Source organism: Grampus griseus (assembly GCF_964374135.1).
Source record: "Grampus griseus genome assembly, chromosome: 14".
Taxonomy (NCBI): Eukaryota; Metazoa; Chordata; class Mammalia; order Artiodactyla; family Delphinidae; genus Grampus; species Grampus griseus.
In genome coordinates, this window is record NC_139008.1 from 22,200,644 (window position 1) to 22,222,447 (window position 21,804).

Here is a 21,804-nt window from a genome sequence, read left to right on the forward strand (position 1 = left end):
TTTATTTTATCAGTGCCTTCTCTCCTTTTTCCTGTGAGTTGAGCTACAGGTTTGTCAATTTTGTTTATCTTTTCAAAGAACCAGCTCTTTCTTTCATTGATCTTTTCTCTTGTCTTTTAAGTATCTATTGCATTTGTTTCTGCTCTTATTTTTAATATTTCCTTCCTTCTACTGTCTTTGGGCTTCACCTATTCTTTTTCTAGCTCCTTTAAGTGTAAGGTTAAATAGTTTGAGACTTTTTTTGCTTCTTGACGTAGGCCTGCATCATTATAAACTTCCCTCTTAGTACCAGTTTTGCTGCAACCCACAGATTTTGGTATGTTATACTTTTATTTTTAGTTGTCTTAAGGTATTTTTAATTTTTTCCTTTAAGTTCTCCCTTGACACAGTAGTTGTTCAGCACCATGTTGTTTAGTCTCCACATATCTGTGACTTTTCTAGCTTTCTTCTTGTAGTTGATTTCTAGTTTCATACCGTTATATTCAGAAAAGATGCTTGAAAGGATTTCAGTCTTCTTAAATTTATTGAGACTTATTTTGTGTCCAAACACATGGCCTAACCTTGAGAATGTTCCATGTGCACTTGAGAAGAATGTGTAGTCTCCTGCTTTTGCATAGAATGTTCTATATACGTCTATTCAGGCCATTTGGTCTAATGTTTTATTTAAGGCCATTGTTTCCTTGTTGACTTTTTGTCTAAATGATCTACCCATTAACGTAAGTGGAGTGTTAAAGTCCCCTACTATTACTGTGCTGCCATCAATTTCTCCCTTTACGTCTGTTAATAATCGCTTTATATATTTTGGTACTCCTAGGTTAGGTGTATACAGTCGTTAGTTCCAGAAACCCCTGCAGATACCAAAATTTGAGGATGCTCAAGTCTCTTATAATTTGCATATAACGTACAAACAATTTCCTGTAAAGTTTATATCATCTCTAGATTACTTATAATACCTAATACAATGTAAATGCTATGCAGATAGTTGCCGGCACACAACAAAGTTAGATTTGCTTTTTGCTTCTCTCTGGAATTGTGTTCTGAATTTTTTTTGATCTGCAGGTAGTTGAATCTGTGGATGTAAAACGTGCAGATCTGGAGGGTTGACTGTATATATATTAATAAATATCATATATTCTTGAAGGGTTATCTCCTTTATTATTATGTAATGTTCATCTTTTGCTCTTCTTACCTTTCTTGGCTTGAAGTCTTTTGTCTGTTATGAATGTAGCTACACCCAATTGTTTTGGCTGCCCTTTGCTTGCAGTATCATCTCGCATCCCTTCACTCAGAGCCTATTTTTTTTTAGAGCTGAGATGAGTCTCCTGGAGGCAGAATATAGTTGGATCTTGTTTTTTAATCCATCCAGCCACTGTGTCTCTTTTGATGGGTGACCTTAATCCATTGGCATTTAGGGTGATCACTGATGATATATGAGGACTTAGTTCTGCCATTTTATCTTTTGTTTTCTGGTCGCTCTGTATTGCCACTTTTTTGTTGTTTGTTTGTTTTGGGTTTTTTTGGGGTTTTGTTTTGTTTTGTTTTTTTCCTTGTGTTTCTTTCTGCCATTTTAGTTTGGTGGTTTTCTATGTTGTTTTTCTTCAGCTTATTCTTTTTTTATGTTTTGTTTTGTGGTTACCATGAGGTTTGTATAAAATGTCTCATAAATAAAACAGCCCTTTTTCTGTAGATAACATCTTATCTCATTTGCCTATACAGGTTCCATCGTTTTCCTGTTCCCCCTTTATATTTGGTGCGTGTGTGCCTCAAATTATCTTCTCTTATACAGTAAGTGTGTTACCAGATTGAAGTACCTTAGTTATTTTTACTGCTTTCCCCCCTTTTATGCTATAACTGTTTAACAACTTATATAGAGTTGCAATTTTCTGATTCTATCTGTTTACTCAAAGTTTTGTGTACTTTTGTCTTTTCATTTTGGTAGAAGAGCTCCTTTCAACATTTCTTGTAAGGCAGGTTTAGTGGCGATGAACTCCCTCAACTTTTGTTTGTCAGGGAAAACCTTTATTTCTCCTTCATATCTGAAGGATAACTTCGCTGGTTAGAAAAGTCTTGGCTGACAGTTTTTATCTTTCAACAATTTGAGTATGTCATTCCACTCTCTCCTGGCCTGTAGAGTTTCTGCTGAGAGATCTGCTGATGGGCTAATGCGGGTACCTTTGCAGGACAATGTCTTTTTTTCCCCACTGCCTTTAAAATTCTTTTTTTATCATTGATTTTGATAGCTTAATATAATGTGCCTTGGAGAAGGTCTGTTTGCACTGAGATAATTAGGTGTTCTGTTAGCTTGTGGAGTCATATATCCAGTTCCTTCTCCTGGTTTGGGGAGTTCTTAGCTATTATTTCTTATTTTTTTATATGCTCTCTGATCTCATCTTCTCTCCTCCTTGTGGAATACCAATTATCCTTATGTTATGTTTTCTAATGAGTTTCTTCATTTTTTAAAACCTTATTTCTCTCCCCTACCTGAATCATTTCTAGATTTCTATCTTTGAGCTCACTAATTCTCCTTTCCATATGGTCTGCTCTATTTCCAGTGGTTTCTAGTACAGTCTTTATCTCATTTTATTGAGTTCTTCAGCTCCAGAATTCGTTTGTTTCTTTTTTAGGGTAACCAATCTCTTTTGTAAAGTATTCCTCTGTTCATCAACTTTATTCCTGAGCTCATTGAATTGCTTTTCTGAGTTTTCTTGTAGCCCAGTGAGTTTCTTCATGATACCTATTTTGAATTCTCCATTAGTTAAAGCATGCTCTTCCGTGATTTTCACTTTGGTTTCTGGAGAATTGTCATTTCCTTTTTGGTATACTGCATTGCTGTCATTTTTCATGGTGCTTGATGAGATGTTCCTGTGCCAGTGCATTTGAAGTATCCACCACCTTTCTTAATAGATAAAGTTTTGCTTACTTTGTTTCTAACAAACCAATAATTGGTAACTAGAGGTTTTTCCTTTGTTTTTAAGTAGGTGGCACTACAGCACAAGTTTTTTTTTTTAACATGTTTATTGGAGTATAATTGCTTTACAATGTTGTGTTAGTTTCTGCTTTATAACAAAGTGAATCAGTTATACATATACATATGTTACCATATCTCTTCCCCGTTGCGTCTCCCTCCCTCCCACCCTCCCTATCCCACCTCTCTAGGTAGTCACAAACCACGGAGCTGATCTCCCTGTGCTATGCAGCTGCTTCCCACTAGTTATCTATTTTACGTTTGGTAGTGTATATATGTCCATGCCACTCTCTCACTTTGTCACAGCTTACCCTTCCCCCTCCCCATATCCTCAAGTCCATTCTCTAGTAGGTCTGTGTCTTTATTCCCATCTTACCCCTAGGTTCTTCATGACTTTTTTTTTTTCTTAGATTCCATATATATGTGTTAGCATATGGTATTTGTTTTTCTCTTCCTGACTTACTTCACTGTGTATGACAGACTCTAGGTCCATCCACCTCACTACGAATAACTCAATTTCGTCTCTTTTTATGGCTGAGTAATATTCCATTGTATATATGTGCCACATCTTCTTGTGGGTTTTTTTTTTTTTTTTTGCGGTACGCGGGCCTCTCACTGTTGTGGCCCCTCCCGTTGCGGAGCACAGGCTCCGGACGCGCAGGCTCAGCGGCGATGGCTCATGGGCCCAGCCACTCCGCAGCATGTGGGATCCTCCCAGACTGGGGCACAAACCCGTGTTCCCTGCATCGGCAGGCGGACTCTCAAACACTGCACCACCAGGGAAGCCCAATGTGCCACATCTTCTTTATCCATTCATCTGTTGATGGACACTTAGGTTCCTTTCATGTCCAGGTTTTTGGTTCGTCTTTCCAGAGCTGCCTCTTGTGTTATTTGAGAATCTGCATTTTCCATCTTCCATTGTCTCTGTGGAAGGTGTGGCCCCATGCCCTCATAATTGCTTCTTGTGCTCCTGGGGTCACTGGTGCCTTGCTGTTGCTGGTGTCACTTCTGTTGCTGGCATCACCACCAGGAGCACTGATACGGGAGAAGTTTCCGCTGTGTCTGGGGTTGCCTAGGTTGCGGCCACTGCTGCCCCAGTGGGGGTAGTTGGAGGGAGGGGTAGAAGCTGGGGTCAGAGGTTGTCATGTTCATGGGCACCACCACAAGCAGGGGTCTGGAGTTTCATGTGCTCCTGTGGCTGAAGGGACTGGGGTCATGGGGCTCACTTCTACTGCTGCCCAGTTCTCTGTGGCCATGGGCACTGCTGCAGCTGGAAGCCAGAGTCATGTGTGTCACCTTTGCTGCTGCTGCTGGATTCTCTGGGGCTGTGGCTCAGCCATGATAGCCAGGAGGCCAGTATCATGGGCACTGGTTCTGCCTCTTCTGTGTGTTCCAACCCATCCACCTTCAGATTACAGATGTGTAGATCTCTCTTGTGTCCTGGTGTGTTGAGCAGAGGAACCGGTGTCGTGTTATGGATGTTTTACTAGTTGTAGATTAAAGGAGAGAGACAAAGGGATTGTCTCACACCACCATAATGCTTAGAAGTATAGCTTTTGTATGTAATTGAAGTTAATTTGGTATCAATACAAATTAGATTGTTATAATTTTAGGATGTTATATGTAATCCCCATAGTAACCATGAAGAAAATATCTAAGGAATATAAACTAAAGGAAATTAGAAGAGAAGCAAAATATGTCACTAAAAAATATCAACTAAATAAGAAAGAAGATGGTAGTGGAGGAAATGAGGGGCAAAAAAGCATTAAGACATACAGAAGATGAATAGCAAAATGGCATATGTAAGTCTTTCCTTATCAATAATTACTTTAAATGTAAATGGGTGAAACTCTCCAATCCAAAGGCAGAGATTTGCAGAATAGATGATAAAACATGATCCAACTCTACACTGTCTATAAGAGACTCATTTCAGATTCAAAGACACAAGTAGGTTGAAAAGATGGAAAAAGACATTCCCTACAAATAGGAGGCAAAACGGTGGCTATCTAATAATATCAGACAAAATAAACTTGAAGTTGAATACTGGCACAAGTGACAATAAATGGACATTATATATTGAAAAGAAAGATTAATTCACTGAGACTATATAACATTCAGAAACATATATGCACCTAACAGCATAGTGCCAAAATATATGATGCAAACATAGACAGAATTAAAGGGAGAAATCAAAACTCCAAATTATATAAAATAAACATTGATGGAATTGAAGGGAGAAATATACAGTTCTACAATAACACTTGGAGAGTTCAATATATTGCTTTCAATAATGGATAGAACAACCAGAAAGAAGGTCAATAATGAAGTGGAGGACTTGACTAACACTACACACCAATTGGATCTGACCGATATACAAAATACCCTGCCTAAGAACAACAGAACACACATTTTTCTCAAATGTACATGGAACATTCTACAGGATGGGTCACATAATATGCCACAAAACAAAGATTAGTACATTTTAGAAGATTGAAATCATACAAGGTATCTTATCTGATCACATAGAATGAAATTAAAAATTAACAACAAAAAGAAAAGTGAGAAATTCACAAATATGTAGAAAATTAAGCAATACAGTCTTAAACAACCAATAAGTCAAAAATGAAATCACAGGGGAAATTAGAAATTACATGGAGATAAATAACAACCAAACTACAACATACCAAAGCTTGTGATTGTAACAAAAGCAGTGTTGCTTAGGAATTTTAAACACCTACATTAGGAAACAAAAAAATCTCACGGCAATAACTTAACACTTTAAGTAACAAGAAAGAGGAGAGCAAACTAAATCCAAAGCTAGCAAAAGAAGGAAATAAGTTTGGATCTAAGAATAACAAAATAGCGAATAGGAAAACAATAGAGAGAACAAATAAAGCCAAAAGTTGGTTCTTTGATAAGATCAAAATTTGACAGATGTTTAGCTATATTAAGAAAAAAAGAGATGATTCAAATTATTAAAATCGGAAATGCAAGAGGAGATATTACTAGCCATTTTACATTCCAAAAAAGAAAAGTTTGTAAGAGAACACTAAAACAATTATACACCAAAAGACAGGATAATCTAGATGAAAGAGGCAAATTTCTAGAAACACATAATCTACCAAAAATAAATCATGAAGAAATAAAAAATATGAATAGACCTATAACTAGTAAGGAGATTGAATCAGTAATCAACACTCTCATCCCTCCCCACCCTGAAAAGAAAGCCCCAGACCTGATGCCTTCATTGATGAAAACTCCCGAACATTTAAAGAAGAATTAATACCAATTATTCTCAAGCTCTTCCAAAAAATTGAAGGGGAGAAACAAACTCCTTAACTCAATCTATGAGGTCAGCATCACTCTGACACCAAATCCAGACAAAGATACTACAAAAAAAGAACACTACAGACTCTTATGAATAATTGGGGCAAAATTCTCAGCAAAATGCTAGCAAACAGAATTCAGCAACATAGTAAAAGGATTATATACCATGTCCAAGTGGGATTTATTCCTGGTTCAACATATGAAAATCAATCAATGTAATGAACCATGCTATAGAATGACAGTGGGGGCTGGGGGACCCCATATCTATTCAACTGATGCAGAGAAAGCATTTAACAAAATTCAGTACCCTTTCATGATAAAAACACTGTTTATTTAATAAACTAGGAATAGAAGGAAACATCCTCAACATGACAAAGGCCATATATTTAAAAAAAAAGCATAGCTAACATCATTCTCACTGGACTGAAAGATTTTCTCTTAAGATCAGGAACAAGACAGGAGAGCCTGATCTCACCATTTCTACTCAACAAAGTATTGGAAGTTTACCCAGGTCAGTTAGGCAAGAAAAAGAAACGAGGCACCAAAATGAAACAGAATTAAAACTAGATCTGTTCACAGATAGCATGATCTTACATGTACAAAACCCTAAAAAACTTTCTCTCACACACACAAATTGTTAGAGCTAATAAAGGAATTCAGCAAAGTTATAGGAAAGAAAATCAATGCACAAAACTTAAGATGCAGTTCTATATCTTAACAATTAACAATCCAAAAAGAAAATTAAGAAAACATCAATAAGAATACAATACTAAGGATAAATTTAGTATAGAAGGTGAAAGACTTGTACACTGAAGATTAAAAATCACTGCTGAAAAAGAGAAAGAAGACATAAATAAATGGAAAAGCATCCCGTATTCATTGATTTGAGACAATATTAAGGTGACAGTGCTGCCCAACATTATCTACAGATACAATGCAATGTCTATCAAAATTTCAGTGGTGTTTTTTGCAGACATAGAAAAACCCATCCTAAAATTCACATAAAATCTCAAGGGATCCCAAAATGCAAACACAACATTTAGAAAGGAGAAAAAAGTTGGAGGACTTACACTCCTGATTTCAGAAACTTACTTCAAAGCTATAGCAATCAAAACAATGTGATACATTCATAAAAAGAGACATACAGACCACTGGAAGAGCATAGAGAACCCAAAAAATAACGCTCACATATACTGTCAATTGATTTTAGGCAAGGGTGCCAAGACCATTCAGTGGGAAAGACAGTCTTTTTAACAAATGGTGCTCGGAAACGTGGATGACCACATGCAAAAGAATGAAGTTACCTTATATCATACACAAAAATTAATTCAAAATAGATCAAAAACTTAAATGTAAGAGCTGAGCTTATGAAACTCTTGGAAGAAAACACAGAGGAAAATCTTGCCTTGGATTTCACAATGATTTCTTGAATATGATATCAAAAGCACAGGAAATAAAAGAAAAATATTGAATAGATAAAATGTTCTTCACCAAATTTAAAAACTTTGTATGTCATAGGATACTATCAAGAAAGTGAAAAGACAATGGGAGAAAATATTTGCAAAGCATATAATCTGCATATCTGATAAGGTATTAATATCCAGCCTACATAAAGAACTCTTACAACTTAGAAACAACAACAACAGAAAAATGAACAACCCAATTAAAAATGGGCAAAGAACTTGAATAGACAATTCTCCGAAGATATACAAATGGCCAATACGAACATGAAAAGATGCTAGTCATTAGAGAAATGTCAATCAAAACCGCAATGAGTTACCACTTCAAACCCATTAGAATGGCCATTATTAAAAATAAACTGAAAATAGCAAGTGAGTGTAAGGATATGAGGAAATGAAAAGCCTTGTGCATGTGGAAAACATGTATGGCAATTCCTCAAAAAGTTAAACAGAATTACCATATGATCTAGCAATTCCATTTCTGGGTATATAACCAAAAGAAGGGAAAGCAGGGACCCAAACAGTTACTTGCACAATCAGTGTTCATAGCAGCATTATTCACAAAGGCCAAAAGGTGGAAACAACCCAAATGTCCATCAAAACTTGGTATATACATACAATGGAATATTATTCAGTCTCAAAAGATGACAGTTTGCTAAAACATGGATGAACCTTGAAAACATGGTGCTAAGTGAAATAAGCCAGACACAAAAGGGCAAATGTTGTATGATTCCACTTATATGAGGTAACTAAAATAGGCAAGTTCTTAAAGACAAAAAGTACCATTAGAGGTTACCAGCTGCGGGGAGGTGGGGACTAGGCAGCTGTTGTCTAATGGGAACAGAATTGCTTCTGAGGATGGAGGAAATTGTCTGCAGATGCATGGTGGTGACGGTTGTGCAATATTGTAAATTTTACTCAGTGCTACTGAGCTAACGGTATGCTCAGGAATGGTGAAAAGGGTAAATTTTATATCATATATATATATATATGCCTCAATAAAAAGAAAATAAAAGAACAGAATATAAGCCCACAAATCTCAAAGGTAGAGTGACATGTCTCAATGCCATGAGAACATGTGAAATGAAGGAAATCAGTGTGGCCATATGTGAAGACATCTGTGCTAAATAAAATATGTTATGTACAATTTTTTTTAAGTCATGGCTTTGGACCATCCCAGTTCAATTTAATGAGAATCTCTGTGGTTGGATCCAAGTATTTAAAAAAACAGAATCCCTCAAATGATTCTAACGTGCAGGCAGTATTAAGAACTGCTGATCTAGATACCTGTTACTCTGTGTTCATTTTCCCTTTTATCCAACCTTTACACTGTGCTACTGAGAATTAAGGCTAAGGCTTGCATGATTGCTTCTGGACAATAGTACCACAGGGGGACAGGGCCCCACCCACCCACCCAAGGCCACAGTGTGAGCACAACAGTGACACCAGTGGCTGTGACTCTGTAGAAAGGAGATGGAGTCTGAGATCAATTTCAGGGTCTGTCTACCGTTCTACGGTCCATCTTGGAAGCTGAGGTTTTCCTCTTAGTGGCCACTGCTAGCTAGGGTTTGTCTGATGAAGAGTTACAGCAGGTTTCCTTATACTCTATTGTAGGTTTCTGTAGTCCCTGGATTTCTCATTTAGAGTTTGGGGTCCAAAACACACCACTTTGAATCCTAGGCCTGCCATTTATTTGACATGGGAAAGACACGTTAAGCTTCCAATCTGCAGTTTCTTCCTCTTTAAAGTGGGGATAATAGCGCCCCTGGAGGCTCAGCGAGTATAATAGATTTGTTTGCACCCTGTTGGTAAGTGCGGTGGTATGATGTGAACCCAGTCAAAGCCAGCATTCTTAACCACAAGAGATCACTGGACCCCAAGTCTGGTGGTTCTGAAGCCAGGCTGTTTTCTACCCCAGGAGTCAGCCCATAAGTGCCAGATGGGTTATGACAGAAAGGGATGTGGGAACACACTATGAGCTTTGAGATTAATTAGAACAGGTTTCATTGACTTGGAGTGAATAAAGGAAGAAGGAAGAAGTCTCAAGATGCAGAGTTGAGTCCAGTCCCTTAGCACCTACACAGCTCCCTGCAAGGATTCTTGGGCTGTGTGGGGGCAGATGGGGTGTCCTTACCTCGTAGCACATGAAGATGCCTATGGGCCTGGTGGGCTTGATCCTGATGCCAATGTTTCCTTCAGTGTTGGGTGGCAGGATGTTGCCCTTGTCATCAATGATCTGGAGCAAGAGACCTGTGAATCCGACCCTGCAGGGATCCCCAACACTCCTGCCCCACCCAAACACTGCCTGGCTCATTCATGTGACACAGTGGGGGTAGTTGGGGGAGGGGGTTGTGGTAGAGGAGCCCTGTCAGAAAATAGAATAAAACTGTCAAAAGTCTTTGAAATCAGCAAATGGTAAAACCCAAGCCACGGGTCTATGTGTTTCATGCATATATAGACATCACAAATGTGTCTTCAAGCGAGAAAACACGGATCAGGAAAAACTAAAGGCACCAGCAGTGGAGAGAGCTGCCTGTGCTACTGCAAGTACTCTTTCCCAGGCTCGGTGCATGAGGCCTCTGGCTGTCCTGGCAAGCTGCGCTCACGCCCAGGACATTGCAGTTCTCAACTGAAAACTCCCCAGGAAACTGGAGGAAAAGTAGGCGGAGAAGAGGAGGGGGAATCTGGAGGTATGACTGGTTCTGTCACCTCGTGTCACACAGTGGTCCAACCCCAGCCGAGCACTAATGTCTGCCAATGTCTTTACCACCAGACCTGAATATCGTAGGGTGGGATGGCCTTCCCCAAGGAACCCGGCTTGATCTTCATCCCCCGGAGAGTGCCACAAGTTGTTCCCTGTTTGCAAAGAAGAGAACTGTGGTTGGCCAAGACTCCAGGCTAATCACAAAGCAGCAAGAATCAAACACAGCATCCTTGCTCACAGATGTCATTTTGATGCTGTTTAAAGAGCCCTCATGGGGAAGCTAGAAGGCATCGACCCGACTCTAGTCAGCAGACATTTGCTGCACCTGACATGGACTGGGCCTGAGCCCGGTGCTGGGGCTACAGAGTCCAGTGGGAGAGGCCATGAAGAAACAGAGGAGTGAGCCCGGCTGTGGGCATGTAACATAGGGTGTGGAGTGCCCACTGTATGCCACACATGTGTCCCTGTGCCGGGGAGGGCCATGAGTATATTTCACAACCATTTACTTGTAGCTGCCTCAACTGCTTCTCAGAGCTGTGCTGAGATTATTCAGATTGTTCACGTTGTTCCCCTACCCCCATGTCTTCCTGATGAACCTTATTCCTTCTTTATGGTTCTCTAAATTATCACTTTCCTAAAGTTAAGCGCTTTACACACAGAGAGACCAAGGTTTGAATCCTGACTCCACCACTCACTAGCTATGTACCAAGTAATCCCCCTTGATCTCCTCCTCTGTTAAATGGGGGTAATTATAACATTATCGCTCAGAGTGCTTGTGAGTGTGTGCCAGGCACACACCAAGTATTCAGTAAACAACTACTACTAGCTATCATTCAAGCCCTAATAAATGGAAGTTGGGAGATTCTCTTTCTGTGATATTTTTCCCCACACTTGTATTCCTGCTTGTCTGTTTCCCTCAGTAGATAATGAGCATTCAGAGAATAGAGATTGTCCCATCCATCTCTGCACCCCCAGCATCTAAACACAATACCTACCTAAAAACAACAGTGACAACCATAGCTGCAATAGGGGTTAGACACTGTGCCCAGAGCTTTGTATACTTTCTTTCTTTTACCTTATCATAACCTTGCAAGACTGTCATTATATTTCCATTTTGGAGATGGGGAAGCTAGACTCTGCAAGATTCAGTGATATGCCTACAGTCTCGAAGCCTATAACTGGCAAGGCTGAGATGTGAACTGGGGTCTGAGCTCCTGAGAGAGGAAGTACTTTCCCCTTTGCTATGTCACTGCTCACACTCTAATGTGGAAAATGTTGCAGAAATGAGTGAATAGGTGTGAAAATGTTTGGAGAAATAAAGCACCATCCGGGTATCGGGGAGTATTCTGTTGTTACAAGTAGTTAATGCGAAGGGACTGGCGTCATGGGTGTAGCGCATAGTTCTAACCTCACCCTTCTTGTCTGAATGCAAACTGTGGACCAGCAAGGACAGTCCTAGAGTCTTAACATTTCTCAAGACTGGAAGCAGACCCAGTAACTGATTATTTTTTTATTTATTTATGCAAAATAATGTCAGACAAGTATGTCAATTGAGACTGAAACGGCTATTTTGCTACAGGCCCTGAGAAGACAATCATACCTCTGTCAGCTAAAGGGATGATAGGGAAGTAGGGGAAAGTGGCTCTGCCCAGCATCGGAAATGCATTGAAAATGTGTTAGAAGTGAGATACCTGCCCACACTATCATGGATAAAGTCCTTGAGATTCAAGACATGCATGATGCCCCGCCCACCTGACTGGTCAGTGATCCTCTTTGGGATCACACTGTGTGTGCGTGTGTGTGTGTGTGTGTCTGTGTGTGTGTGTGTGTGTGTGTGTGTGTCTGTGCGTGTGTGTGTGTGTCTGTGTGTGTGTGTGTGGCGTGTATATAGAAGATCTCTCCTCCTGCTAGTTTCTCACCATCAAAGCTGTGTGCTCTCCTCATAAACACCCAGAAATGAACTAGTGAACTTCCGGGGCTAGCTCCGGCCTGCTCCTGTGGTTGCTGCCTAGGAAGGGACGGTGAAGTGGACAGGACTTGCAGTGGTGGCTTCCATGTCTCTGGAGAGTGCCTTCTATGCCAGTGCCCCTCCTGGGCTCCCTTAATTATAACTAATTATCACAGGTACAGTGGCACCATGTCCTTAGACCCCTTTCTAAGTTTTTGTCCAATAGTTTTCATCACATGGGTCTTTTGACAAGTTGATGAGCTGCAACTGTCCTTTCTGCAAATTTATTTGGGACAAATAAGCCTAGAGCTCTGGAGCCTCCCACTGGCTTTGAGCAATACTGTGTGCTCTGCACACACTCATAGCAGGATTCAGCTCATCTGCTGGGCTCAGTGGACGAGCACATCCTGACTGGCCCAGAGGGACCCTTCACCTACCGTTTCTGACTGTCCGTAGGCCTGGTAGAGCAGAACGCCTGTCTGTCTTCTCCACAGCTCTTGCTCCTCGGGCAGCAGGGCCTCCCCACCAGTACAGCAGTGCTCCAGGGTGGGGAACCTGAGACTGAGGGGAAGGCAAGGTGTCAACAGAGCCTCTGCAGATTGGGCTTGGGCGCTCTGCCCCAGGCCCAGGGAGAGCTCAGAGCATTGTCATCTGGATCGTTCATCCTTCTGCTTCTTCGCTTTCTTACTTGCCTTCTGGGCATTTTCCTGGTGGTCAAGTCCAAGTGGAATCATTTCCTGTTGGTACCTGTTAACTCACCTGGCAGGGGTAGGTGGTGGTGGTGGTGAGGCTAATGGGTTAAATCAGGGAGATCAGGATTGAATATGGATGTTGATGTAACAAGATGGAGAAAAGTGTGCTTGGAACACATTCTAAGCATTCTATGTGGCTAAGAGGGATATTTTTGTAAACCATAAGGGCTGAGGGATAAGACCCCAAGGATATGCTAGGATGGTAATAGAACTGTACCGCCTTCTGGGAAGAGTGGGCTTATGTGAACTGAAGGCCTTCTGTGTTTCTGGCTGGAGAACGCAAATTAGGGGTTGGAAATGAATTGCTCGGGACATCAAGGAAGACCGGGATTCATGTAAGTAAAGAGAAGAAGGATCACAGGTAATAGGCCTGAGAGCAGGAATTTGGGAGAGAACAGAAAAGTCTGCTGTGAATATTTGCAGGAGTTTGCTAGGTACGTTGTGCGATGTAAATCCTCTCATCTATTTTCCCCATGAAGATTTCCATAAATAATACAAAAACCATCACAAAATAATGATGGATTCCCTGAAGGAGATGGGTAGAAGTGATTGGGGTCTTAGTACCACTTTGCACGGGGCTGAGCTGAGCCAGCTCGTAGGGATGAGGGAGGTGGCAGAATCCCTTGTCACCCTCTCCTCATATATACAGAGCCTGTAGTGATGGACAGCAGGGCTGGCTTCATTGAGGGTATGTTCCTCATTCTTCTTGAGCTTTATCCAAAGTACATAAAATGGGCAGAGTCTCCAATAGAGGTAATATTCATGCCCTGGTTGAATTTGTATGGGGTTTGTTCACCATCTCAAGAACGTTGCAACAAGTAGCTGTAATATGAGCTTTGAAATACAGTTGGAAACATAATTCTGTCAGATTGAGGGTTCATGAATAAAATCAAGCTGTATTTCAGTTATCTTCATAAATTGAACTCCTTGGTATTTTAAGTCTTTTATGTCTAAAACATGTTAGCTCTGATTCTGAGGTAGCCATTTCAATTTCAGAGTCGCTAAAAGATACATAAACAACCATAAGGTTCAAAGAGCAGATTTCAGGTGAGCTAAAAATTAATCCACAAACATGGGGAAATGCAAAAATAAAATTACAGTGTGATACTACATGCCCATCAGATTGGCAAAAATTAAAACTTGGACAAAAACAAATATTGCCAAAGATGTGAAACAATGGGAATTCTCCTACCCTGCTAGGGTGAGCATACCTTGGTTCAAAACTTTGGAAAATAAGGTAGTAGGTGCAATGTCAGTGTGACCTAGCAATTCCTCTCCCAGAGAAGATCTACAGCAACATGTGTTTACGTGTTTATGTACATGTTCAAAAATTCAATGCAGCATTAATCATCAATAGTCCCAAATTGAAAACTACCCAAATGCCCAATAATAGAACTGAGTTAAAATGTGCTACTTTCATAAAATGTAATGTTATACAGCAATGAAAATTAACTCCAGCATTATTTAACAACACGGACACTTCTTAGAAACATAATGTTGAAAAAAGAAGCAGATATTACAGAATAATGTACGATTACATGAAGCTCAAAAGCAAGTAAAGTAATTTGCCTAGGGATATTTCCTGTGTAAACTATGCGGGAAAATAAGGAAATGAACCATAAAAGCCAAGACAGTGGATTCCTTTAGTGGACATGGAGAGGCATGAGGAGGTCTCTAGAGACACTGGCCATGTCCTATTTTTGGGCCTTCGGTGAGCAGTTACATAGCTGTTTTATTTTCAACAATTCATTAATCTGTAAATGTATATATTATATAGTTTTCTGTATGTTTATTTCATAACAAAATGTTTATAAAAGTAAAAACCCACAATGATGCAAGGCTCACTCAGTGTTTCGTTTGGTTCCCTGAATCCTGTTTAAAGAACCAATTAGACTAGCTGCTAAATATCACCACCAACATTTACCCCCCACCACTCACACACACACAGTATCCTCAAAGAACCATAGCTAAAATCAGTCAGACCACAGTGCATCAGATTACTTAAAATCCTACCCGAAGATTCCTGTTACCAACCGCAACCACATCTACCATACCTGGTGGAATTCTGCTGCAGAATCATTCGAAATACAGAGGGCGCAGCAAAGCATTGGGTAATAGGGTATTTGAATAAAGTCTAGAAAGTTAGGAGAGAAAAAATTTTATTTTTGCAATTAAGATTTAAAACATAGATTTGTTATTAGCATTTAAATTCTGACCTCTCCTCTAGGAGAGCCCATTTATTCATCTGTTAATTCTTTCAGTATACCTACATTGAGCATGAATTCCGTACATGGCATTTGTCAGGTACGACTGGAGCAACACAAGAAAGTCTAAGTTGAGGGGATGGGTAGGGAGGGAATGAAGGGAAAGTTTTGTTTTGTGAATTTGAATGGTAAAATTTTAATTTAACATTTTTCGTTTTAGTCATCATCTCCCATCTTCAATAGGAGAGACTGAAACCAAGTAATTTAAAAAGTTTATTTTTAAAAATACACGAAAGTAATAATTGTAAAGTAAATTAAACAATTGAACTTTCAAATGCAGGGTTTGGGGTAAATTTGTAGACTCAGTTCTTTGAAATAATTCAAGCTTAAAATACACTGAGACTGTGGGGACACCCCTTGTAGGGGAAGGAGAATTAGACCTGGTGGGGGAAGGAGAGAGGTGGATTCATTGTGGTTTGTGCAGTTTTATGCCTCAGAGACCGGCAGGATGCAGGCAGAAAATAATGACGGAGAGGCAGATGTTGACATAGGGGCAGGGAATGAGAAGTGGGAGGTACAGTTTCAGGTGCTGGAGGGATGAGCAGATGAACTTAACCAACCAGCAGAAAAACAGGTGGAAACTAGCCTGGAGGGAGGACTGGACAGTTTTGGGAGCCACCCGAGTGGACGTACCTGCTGGAGAAATGGAAGTACAGGAAGCTGCTTAGAGGGGAGGGAAAGTTGAGGGCAGAGCCTTGGATGACTACGGTGTTCAGGGGTGAGCTGGGGGAACAGGCGGTAGCTGTAGCAAGTGGAGAATGTTCTGTGGAGCAATCTGACCTTAAGGGAGGAGAGACGGGGCTGGTCCGAGGTGTACCAGCGTGAAGGGCAGGTGTTCTTAGGATGAGGAACTTTGAATATGTTTATGGACTGAGGGAGTAGAGTCAATGAAAAGTGAGAGATTGCAAATACAGGAGAAAAGGTTTAATGAGTTAAAGATTAATAGAGAGGGGCTCCAAACACAAGGGCAGGGAAGAGAACAGGATCGGCAGCAGGTGTCGGGAGGGAGTTGGACGTTGAGAGGTGAAGGGGCAGGTCTGCCTCTGAGACAAAGCAGGGGAGTGAGCGGAGACACAAAGACAATTTTTAAGTGAAGAGAAATACGTTGAAGGAGTTCACGCAGGTGACCTCAGTTATTATCATGGTGTATGCATACCAGCAACTGCTACCACTTACTGAGTGTTCGCTCTGGGCTAGTCTCAGGGCTAAGCCCTTTACACACCTTTCCTATGTCGTCTCATTAATATTCCCAACAATTTTGTGGCGATAGTAACCATTAGGAGTCTCATTTTACAGATAAGGAAACTGAAGCTCAGAGTGGTAAGCAAACCACTAATAAATGTCAATCATGGGATACGAAACTAGATCTGTCATATTCCAAGGCCTTTGTTTCTAAATATGTCATTAAATTGAGTAGCCACACAAATACAACATTCACACACCAGCTACCCGGCCCTGGTAGAGCCAGGATCCAGGATCCAGGAGACCTGAGCTTGTTCTGTTTGCTTTCATTTCTCAAAATGTATATTCTGGTTCCCAGGTCCACAAAGTCTGATCCATAGGTCTAGGGAAAGGTTTGGAATATGTGTTTTCTTCAAAGTTACCTCTTGATGTAATTCTGATACGATGATTGATTCAGTGCTTCACACTTTGAGAAACGCAGAGCCAGGGTTATATTATGCTAAGAGTTATACTAAGAGGCTTCTTTGCTAATCAAGTATTTTCTCAGTTGGATCCAGTTTTTGAACTCGAAATGAGTTTTTTCCGGGAGTTTGTTGATATCGAAAGGTTCGTCTTCTTACCTGTACAATGACCTTGGGGTCAAACTGGGGCAGATGATGGACAAAGACTGTAGACCCCGCTGTCCATGGTTCAAGCAGGGACCCTCCAACAGCCAGAATCCAGCCTGTGTCTGACAGGCACCAGAGAACATCAGACGTCTTCAGCTGCAGTAATTTCCTGCTAACTCCAAAATACAGTTAGCCTCAGATACTATTCTGACTATTATACTATCCTTCCCTTCTCTCCACCCGCATTCCTCCAGGATTTTGCTACTCAGTTGTTATCATTAGCACAGATACCAACTATCTACAAAAAGCCTTCTCTGTCCCCCTGGTCTGGTTAATAAGGTACAAAGTATATAGAACGTGGTCTGGTTTGAATATTACTAGTTGGGGGATGGAGAGAAGGGAGAAGAGTTTGGTTTAAAACCAATTAAATGGCTAATCCAGTTTCAGCCTCTATGTTTGTTCCAGGTTAGGGCAGTGGCTTGGAGTGGCTTAGTTCCAGGTATTATTTTTCCCTAACAGTTCATGACTGGGAAACTCTATGCCGGATTTGTCCACAATCAAGGAGAGGAGAGGACCTGTCACGTAAGGTCACATTGCTGGAGCATTTTATCTTTCCCCACCAAACCCTGGAACTACTGACAGGAACACAGGGGCTTGTCATTTGTGTGGTTTGCAGAATGCCTGCTTTTTCCACCCACATCTCCTCCATTCCTCCTGTGAAGGTGCTCAGGCAGGACCCAAATGTGCCTCCTTTGTCATTCAGATGCCTCTGTCAGCCTATACTTCTCACACCCTTAGGGGTCTGAACCAAAGAGAGCAGAAAGGATAAACAGCACGGGGTCAATTCCACCAAGAGTTCCTTTCCCAGCACATACACATACACATATACATACACACTTCACCCCAGATCCGTGGCCCAGCTTCTAAGCTGGTGCCCTCTCTCCTACCATGAAGGGAAGAAGGATCGCAAAGCAAGTCCATGGCTGTGCTTTGCCATCTTGGGGAAGCCTGTGGTCCCACTGGTGAAGAAGATGGCCATTGGGTCCAGGGTCTTTGACTTAATACAGGTGTGAACTGGGGATTCTGATCTGCAAAGGGATTCAATACAAAAGGACAGAAGTCATGTTGCCTGTTTTTCCATCCTCTGGGGAAGCAAAAGAAGCAATATGAGTCTTGGAGTCAGAAAACTGGGGTTTGCAACTCCCAGTATTAGGCACCAAACAAAGTTTATGGGTGACTTGGATAGGTGGACTGACATTTCTTCATTTTAAAAAGTGGAGAAAATATGATGTATTAGTTTTAATTGAATAAACATTGAAATAGTATTTCCAATGATTCCAGACAATGCTCTAAATGATGTACAAATAAGAACTCATTCAATCTTCAGAGCAACCCTAAGAGGCAAGTACTGCTTTTATGCCCATTTTGTAGATGAGGGAACTGAGGCTCAGAGAGGTTAGGTAACTTACCTGAAGACATATAGCCAGCAAGTTGCAGAGCCAGGATTCAAACTCAGACAGTGTGATCCATATACTATGCTTTTAGTCACACTGCTAACCTTGTATTTTACACAGACTAGCTTCACGGGAATTTAACCTCATAAACTTGGTGTTGAAGGGTGGGAAAGAGAAAGCTAGGGAGAACGACAGTGTAAGGAATGTATACATGTACATCTGCCCTAGCATGAGCTAGAGGTGGAAGGTAGAATTCGTAGCTCCCTCCGTCGGCCTCGGTTCTTGGGGAGCTTCTCCTTGGCTGAGAGCCTCTTTCTTGGGCCTATTACAATTGTAAATGCAAGCTTCCTACAGTACTCAGTCAGAGAGGCTGCAAGCAATCCCAGTGCTGGAGGGAGCCCTGGCTCTTGTGGAGAAATGATACCATACTGAGTCTGGGAAATTTAGGCGAGTTTTAATGAGTATTCTTTGTTTAAGCTATTTTAATCTAATTCTCCGACTTTAGAATCTAGCATAAGATGTGATTTCACTGTAATATTTGCCCTTGGGGGTTGAAGTAAAGAGCTTTAAAAACTGTGGAATTACTTCAAGAAAACAAATCCAGCATGGTTTGTGTGTGATATGAAAAATGCCTGAAGACTTGCAGAATCAGAGTTTTGGAGATGGAGGGGTCTTTCTTACCTTTAGCACTTCCCTGACTTTTCCTTCAAGGCGTCCCTATAGACACCCACCCCCTAGGACATGGAAAGTGTTTGCTCCCAAAGCTGCCTGTCATTTTTTTCTCAGTCTCAAGTTTCACCTTAAAAATTCATCTGAACCTTTTGTTCAGCTTCTTTAATTGTTTATTATTTACATAAAAATAATATTCAGATTCCCCACCTACAAGGAATATGCAACACAATAACCCTCTGACTTTACACATCTCCTTTGCATAGGGGTGATTATATTTTAGTGAGAGAGCCACAGAAGTTCAATTTCCCCATTTTATACATAAAACAATTGCAGCGAAGAGAGGAGTAGGAACTGCCCAAGGTTGCACAGCAAATCAGTGACATAGCTGTGAAGAGAAGCTCAGACCTGGTGAGCTTCCTCCCACTGGCTGCTTCTGTACCAGCACTAGGCAGTGAGTGGCTTTCTCCTGCCACTCCTCAGAAAGAACATTCATCAGACCAGAAACTCACCTCATCAGTGATCGGAAGTCCAGCCACCCTTTACGGCAGTGGTCAGACACCAGGAGCTTGGTTTTCAGAGCAGGACACTCAGAAGCCACAGAATCCACCTCTGGGGCAAGGGTATCTGTGGTCACGATGCCCTTGGCTTTAGACACTTGTAGTCGGTAGAGAATGTCCTTGGCCTTCATCTGGGTGGTCCCTGGCATGAAGACGATCCCTAGGGATGAGAAAGAAACTGCCTGTTCTGGTATCTCTTTCACAGCCTCACAACCTTGGCTGTCAGATCTGGTTTATCTGCACAGACATCCCCTAACTTCTTGGTATGCAAAGGATGGTCCACAGCATCAACACCCCCTAAGACACAGAATCTCACCCCCCACCCCAAACTTACTGAATCAGAATCTGCATTTTAACAAGGTCTCCAAGGGATTTCTATGCACATTAAAATTTGAAAAGCCTGCCCTAATAATTTCTACTCTAAATGGATCTAGCCAGTAGACAGGTGAGTCCTTCTTTATAAAAATTTACACAGGATCTGGGAAAGATACAAGTAGGACAGTGTCCCTGACTCTGCCTCCCTGCCCCCATTTTTCTCCTCTCACTTCCTTCTCTGTCATCGTGAATCTCTTGTCATCTGTTGTCATCATTCCTTGTGTCATCTTGAATCTCCTCTCTTTCCTTCGTTCGTCATACCCAAAGTTAGCTACAATGTCCTTTGAACTTTTCTACTTTCCCTTCCATCTTCCATCACCAACAATTAGCTCAAGTCTTTGTGTGCCCCTATTGCATTCTAATTTCTCCACCAGATGCCCTGTCCTGAATCTTCCTACTACCCACCTTCCGTATTATTAGCCTGCTTAGTTCCAGAGAGCACTGACTTTTTCCCCTCCACATTTCTTCTCCCCACTAACACCTGGACCCTCTCTCCAGGAATACACCACACTCCCCATCCTGACTGTGAGTGCACTGCTCACTCTCCATCTTTCTCTCGCACAACTCTATTCTCCATTTCAAGATGACCATTCTTCGTATAGGCTACTCCTGACTCTAAGCATTTCCATGTGCTATGACCATTCTTGGAATTTCCGTCCTTTGCTTCTACTCCTCTTTAATTCTTCTTATCCCAGAGGTCTCAAGTCATGTCTTGGGTTTCTCATGGACCATCTCTTCACTATACAGATGGCATGGCTTCTCTATACTCCCTCAGCCACTGCTGTTAATTCTTGATCTTGACGGATTAATCAACTCTTTGTGAGAAAACGTGAGACAGAGAATATGTGACCAAGAGCACGACACATTGTTGTATGAGCATGCATTATAGAACAACTGAAGTGATTCGAAAAAGAATCCATGAGTCCCATACTGATTGTATAGATTAATGCATAGATAAGCAATTAAAAGGGAAAGGAAAATCTCTATAGAAGAATGCCAACTAATAAATGTAGAGGGAATGATATAAATAGAAAATCCTAATAAAAGACCACCATTAAAATATTCAATTCAGTCAAGAATCATCAGTGGATTCTCAAACCATAAAGGGAAAGACAGTTGGGGAACAGGATATTCACACAGTCCCATAAATATTATACGACAGATTACTTACTACAAAAGGAAAAGGTACCTCTACAAAGGTGGATACTACCTTTCTAAAGTGATAAAACAATATCAATGATATTAGGGCAAACCAACTTTATATATCCCCAATGTGAGGCACCAAGGAAGACACAATAGTGCCCTCCTAGTACCTGGGCTAAAAATGTCTAACCTGAAGATAATCATGAAGAAGGAGTCAGAAATACACATTTTGATGGACCTTCTGCAAAACAACTGGCTTAGACGCTTCAAAATTGGCATCGTCATGTAGACAGCGTAGAATGTAGAGAAACATTCTAGATTAAAGGAGACGGGGGAGATATAACAACTAAATGCAATGCATTGGATTTTTGATTTAAACCAAATAAATGCTAT

The 21,804-nt window shown here is 41.0% G+C and overlaps 1 protein-coding gene across 1 annotated transcript in view; it reads right to left on the reverse strand.

Moving 5' to 3' along the window:
- LOC309832869 (acyl-coenzyme A synthetase ACSM1, mitochondrial-like) overlaps nt 1–21,804 on the reverse strand; it is a gene marked incomplete at its 5' end in the record, with an annotated part of 44,254 nt that overhangs the window by 11,036 nt on the left and 11,414 nt on the right. Inside the window, 7 exons of the mRNA XM_082670883.1 lie at nt 9,887–9,988; nt 10,528–10,608; nt 12,842–12,965; nt 15,211–15,290; nt 17,223–17,382; nt 18,158–18,298; nt 19,846–20,053. Of these exons, the coding sequence (XP_082527009.1) occupies nt 9,887–9,988; nt 10,528–10,608; nt 12,842–12,965; nt 15,211–15,290; nt 17,223–17,382; nt 18,158–18,298; nt 19,846–20,053 (896 nt within the window). The remainder of the gene's footprint in view (nt 1–9,886; nt 9,989–10,527; nt 10,609–12,841; nt 12,966–15,210; nt 15,291–17,222; nt 17,383–18,157; nt 18,299–19,845; nt 20,054–21,804) is intronic.